The sequence below is a fragment of the Hyperoodon ampullatus genome (genome assembly GCF_949752795.1).
Source record: "Hyperoodon ampullatus genome assembly, chromosome: 19".
NCBI lineage: Eukaryota > Metazoa > Chordata > Mammalia > Artiodactyla > Ziphiidae > Hyperoodon > Hyperoodon ampullatus.
The window spans coordinates 46,054,801-46,059,881 of record NC_136932.1 but is presented as its reverse complement, the minus strand read 5'-3'; the positions used below and the strand labels follow the sequence as shown (position 1 = coordinate 46,059,881).

Here is a 5,081-nt window from a genome sequence, read left to right as displayed (position 1 = left end):
TTTGTAAAGAGAGATCAGATATAACTGAAGAATAATGAAAATGAAACTTTTAAGAAGTTGGTTTAAGAAAAATGGAAAGAAGTCACAAAGGCCAGAAATGTATACAGATTTAAGGTCCAGATGATTTTCCTAAAGGAAAAGGTTCTTGAGTTACATCTCTGATCTTAAATCTCAAGGTTGATATCATGCCTCTTAATCCCTTGGTTTGCCCATCACCAACTGAAACCTGGGCCATCTAGGGAAGTGATCAGTTTAAGAATCCTTGTGTCCTTCAAAGAGGTTTTGTTTTGGAAAAAATGTGTATAGCTATTCCAGTTACCCCCTAGAGAAGACATTTTTTTTTTTTATTAGTTTCTGCTTTATAACAAAGTGAATCAGTCATACATATACACCTGTTCCCACATCCCCTCCCTCATGCATCTCCCTCCCTCCCACCCTCCCCATCCCACCCCTCCAGGCGGTCACAAAGCACCGAGCTGATCTCCCTGTGTAGAGAAGACATTTAACCCACCCATGTTTCATTTCTTACTCTCTTCCTCACAGTAGGCTATTAGATTCACTTCTTAAATTTTTAAAAGTTAGACTGACTTTGAGCCCCCAGATCATATGTTTTACCTGCATATTTAGGGGTTGAAACAAATACCAGCTTTTGAGAGCTCTGAAAAACATTCACACTGCTTCTGACAAGCCTATTAAACAAATAAATAGCAGCACCTTGGGAACCCATGAAGTGCTGTTATTGCTCACAAAAGGAAACATGGCACAGAAACAAGGAGAAGGAAAAGTGGAATAAACTTCTGGCTAAAAACTGCAGGGTATTAACACTGGAGAAATGAAACAAAGGAAAAGGTCCACACTCTGATCTGAGATGTTGAATTGAGGGATGGGTTGTACATGATGGGGTAAGGACTAGGGCATTGTGACTACCAACTGCAGAATGCCCAGTGTGAACTCTGGTCCAGCACCTAGAGGAACAGAATGATAGGAGGCTACAAAGTAAAAACAAACTGAATCATCAAGGTGGTCACACTGAATTGGCAGCAGAGGAGGTCTTCAGGTTCCCAGATGAGCCCCAATTACAGTAGAGGAGCTCAAGCCAGGCTGGGGTGCACCAGGAAGGACTCCAGATTACAGTCAAAGTCCCTGAAGAACATGGACTCCGATGATAGCTGGGTAGCTTGTGTCTCCATGAGAAAGTTCACTGGATGCTTCTGTAGGAGCTCTGGGTCAAAGGCCACACCCCGAAAGAAAGGGTGGACCTGGAAGTGATGCAAATAACGTAGACGGTGGAGGGGATTCTGGCATAATAGCTGAAGAGGAATAGAGCGTGAAGGATGAGAGACTGGGATAGGAAAGGGACTGAACAGAGAAGCTGGAAAAGGAGAAAGAAGTGCATGGATCTGTGGAGGGCAGGGAGAAGAACCCAGAAGAGTAGGATATGTAAAAGTGGGAGAAACAGGCTAATCTGGCGGCAAAGGTACGAATAAAGTAGTAGTAGTGGTAAGAGAGCAGCACTAGCCCACTCTCTCAGAAGTGACCTGCTATGGATGGGGATGAGCTTTGGAGGACCAGGAACTCAGGAATAAAATTTGAAGTGTTGGTTAGAAGGCAAGTAGTGAGGTAGTACTTGATCAAGTTGGAATCCCCCCTTAATAATTAATCAGAGGAACGGGGAGATATCACTTCAGTGATAGGGAAAGAAGTGAATGGTTTTTGTAGTCAAGAAGGAAAGTCATGCCCACCCTTACCTCATGGAGCAGGAGTGAGAGCCCCTGGTTAAGAGAAGCTGGGACTGCAGAGTCATAGTGGGTCACACTTGCCAACATGGCCACATGATCTCTCTCTGCGGGCACTGGGAACTGAGTTAAGGGGTGGGAAGGTGTCATTGCTTAGTAAGAATAAGGTAAGACTTCCTAAGGTCTTCTTTCTTCCCACCGCAGGGCAACTCCTCTCTTCTCTGCCCAACATCACTACCATTCTCTCACCTTTCCAGTTGACAGAGAGAAAAGCAAGACACCCAGGGACCACCAATCAGCAGCATGGTTGTAAGGCCCTCCACTCAGGACCTCTGGGGCTACGGATATGAAAGATACTTGTCACTGCTATCTGTTGGCTATCCTCCTGCCCAATGCTTACCCACCAGCTTTAGCTTCTCTCTCACCCATGTACTGAAGAGTGCCACAGATAGTATAGGCTCGGGTTCCTTGGGGCAGGTGGCGGGACAGGCCAAAGTCTGTCAGTTTCAGATGGCCTGTGAAAAACAAGCCACCAGCACCACTCTGTGCCAACCCTCATCGGCCATGACTTACTTCCAAACTGAGGTACCTCTCATTCTGGGACTAGGAAAAGAAAAGGACTTACCTCGTTCATCCAGAAGGATATTCTCCATCTGAAAAATCACAGGTGAGGAGTTATTCATCCTCTTCCTTTCAGTCCTCTTTCATCATGTATACTATACCCCCCAGCTGAAGAAGACGCCCTATAGCTCAGCATCCAAGTCTATACTTGGAGGGCCCTTGCCCAAATCCTCAACACCCACGAGGGCCCCAAGGTCAACTGTTCTCAGCAGCTCCTCCCACCTTCTTGGACCTGTTGGAACATCTTACTGAAGTCCCTCCTTAAACAAAAAGAAAAAGCATTTAACTACCTTCACATCTCGATGGATGATGCCGAAGTCATGGAGATAGCCTGTGGATGACAGCAAGCATGGGGTGCGCTGAAGCTCTCCTGTCCTTCCAATTTCCCTGATAGCTCCCACCCCATTCCTATCCCTGTTCTTTGACCTCCAGTTAGTATCAATTCTCTTCTGCCTCCCTCCCTGCTTACTTCTTCCCTCATTTCTATTACCACTCCTGTTTCACTTACACAGCACCAGGATCAGCTCAGCAGCAAAGAGGCGGATGGAAGCCTCACTAAAGCAGCCAACAGCGGACCACAGGGAGTACAGATCTGTGCTGCAGTAGCTACACACTGCAAAGTACCAGAAATCTAGGCAGTATTTGGGGGCTACTATGCCTGGGCTCAAGGCATCGTATGCCTCCTGCCCAAACCGATGCCACCTGCTGTTCCCTCTCTCTGGGAGAGAGAAGTACTATGAAAAGGGGAACAGAGCAAAGGCAGAACAAGCCAAAGGGATGGGTAATCTCAGGTGGGGAGTATGGTAGAAGGACCCCTGGGAATGAGGAGAATCCAGTCACTCACTCATGAAGAGGTGCCGTTTTCCCTGCCAGCTGTCCCCCAAACTGTGTACAAAAGGATGGTTGATCTGTCGCTATGGACAAGAAAACAGCAAGTTAGGATCAGGGTCATTGAGGATCAAGGCAGCCAAGAAGTCAGGATTTACCTAGTTGTGCAGAAAGGAAGCTGTTGTCCCACCTCTCAGTACAGGTTGCCTGCCTGGTAATCCCAGTACTAAGGAACACACTGGACATGCTGGAGAGATTTCCCTGGCAGGACCTAGAATTACTCTGCTGATAGCTACTTTTCCTGGGATCTCTTGGTTGAAGCAGAGGGAGGGGTCAGAGTCAGGAAAAGCCGTACAGTTGGACAAGAAAGGTACTTTCTCCGCCGGTGGTTTGGTTCTTCCTAGGATCCTTTCCAGGGCTCTGTGCATACCTGGATGCTGACCTCCTCTTTGCACTGCCTCAGGTTGTCCCTCTGTAGGACCTTTACCTTGGGCACCACCTATAAAAGGAGAGGAGTGATGACTCCTAGTGGGGAATAGTGTATTAAATTGTTTATTCCTCCCAACCTTTCTGGAATAAAGATTGGAGGCAGGGACTAGAGAATAATGTGGAAGAGTATCTAGGTCCCTACCTTCACCACAAATACTGCTTTCTGGCCACAATCTAGCACCTTGAGGACAGTTCCAAAGGAGCCTTTAGCCACAAGGCCTAAAATCTGTACAGAGAAGTGGAGAACAGGGCAGTTGAGACTGATTGTTTCTAGATTTCTCCCCAAGACTGAGACCCCTTCCAGGGATTCCACTGACCTACCTTCAGCTGCTGATGCCCCCTAAGGGGCCTAATAGGAAACTCCGGCAGAAAGAGGTTGATGAACTGAGGCACTGGCCACTCAGGCAGAGGCTTCTCTACTAGCAGTGGGGCTGGCTCCAGGGGCTCCTGGTGCAGGAACTGATGCCCCTGTAGTCCCCACAGCAACTCTTTCAGACCTGACCTGGTGGTCCCCACACCTGGCCAGAGGCTCTTCTAGCCTCGGACCCAGGGGGACCCAGGGGCCCCGGATGTTGCCACCCTGCTGAGAACCAAGGGAGCCACTAAACCTGCTGCCCCTGGGGCATTACAGGTTCTGCCCATTTAGCAGGCACTCCCTCAAATCTCAACCCTAGATATGTAAATTTGAACCCCAGGCAAAATTGCTACTGCCCTTGCTTCAGGCCAAGGTCTGGATTTCCTGCACACAATTAAAATCCTCTAGGAAAGTAATATTTGGATATTTTCCCGATAAGGCATCAGAGATTCAGTACTGCACCTACCATAAATACTTTGATGGTAATGCCTCCCTGCCCCACCCCCACAGTGGACAACACTGTTATTACCAGTTCCCAGGCCTCAAGCTCCTGCCTTTCACCTCCCCTAAACAAGCTGCCAGAGCCCCACACCCTACCTTATGAGGAGCAGCCATCTGGGCACGTTGCCCCTTCCGACAACTCACTGCTCCCATCCCCAAGCCTCTGCGCCTCCTCTCTCCTGCAAAATCTGCTGTCCCAGTTACATAAGCAGTTCCTCCCCTGATGCTGCATTACACATGAGCCCCGCCTCTTTCCCTTGTTGTTCATGACTAGAGATGCAAATGATGCAGCCAAACTTCACCCTTATCCCCAAATGCTATCGCCCCTGGTTAAGAATGGCTTATAGCCAGGACTAAAATGTGCAGAGACCTATCAGCATGGGACCAATGTCACATCAGAGCTGGGAAGTATCTGTGACACAGCTTCAGGCAGGAGGGAAGAAGCCACCCTCATTAGGGTGGCAGCTAGGTGTCTTGGACTGATGGGGAGAAAAGGATACAGGCTGAAACCATGCACTCAATACAATTAAAAAAAAAAACCAGCATCAAAT

General features: G+C 48.2%; 1 protein-coding gene across 1 annotated transcript; it reads right to left on the bottom strand.

The window, feature by feature from the left end:
* Positions 1–540: 540 nt before the first annotated feature.
* On the bottom strand, positions 541–4,683 carry RSKR (ribosomal protein S6 kinase related; the record flags this gene model as incomplete). The annotated part of the gene is given in 13 exon segments (XM_079725777.1): positions 541–1,310; positions 1,749–1,859; positions 1,986–2,074; positions 2,162–2,251; positions 2,362–2,389; positions 2,648–2,688; positions 2,866–2,970; positions 3,202–3,271; positions 3,616–3,684; positions 3,817–3,900; positions 3,996–4,209; positions 4,211–4,257; positions 4,627–4,683. Coding segments are annotated over 13 exon segments (1,224 nt in total). The 3' UTR covers positions 541–1,091.
* Positions 4,684–5,081: the final 398 nt, after the last annotated feature.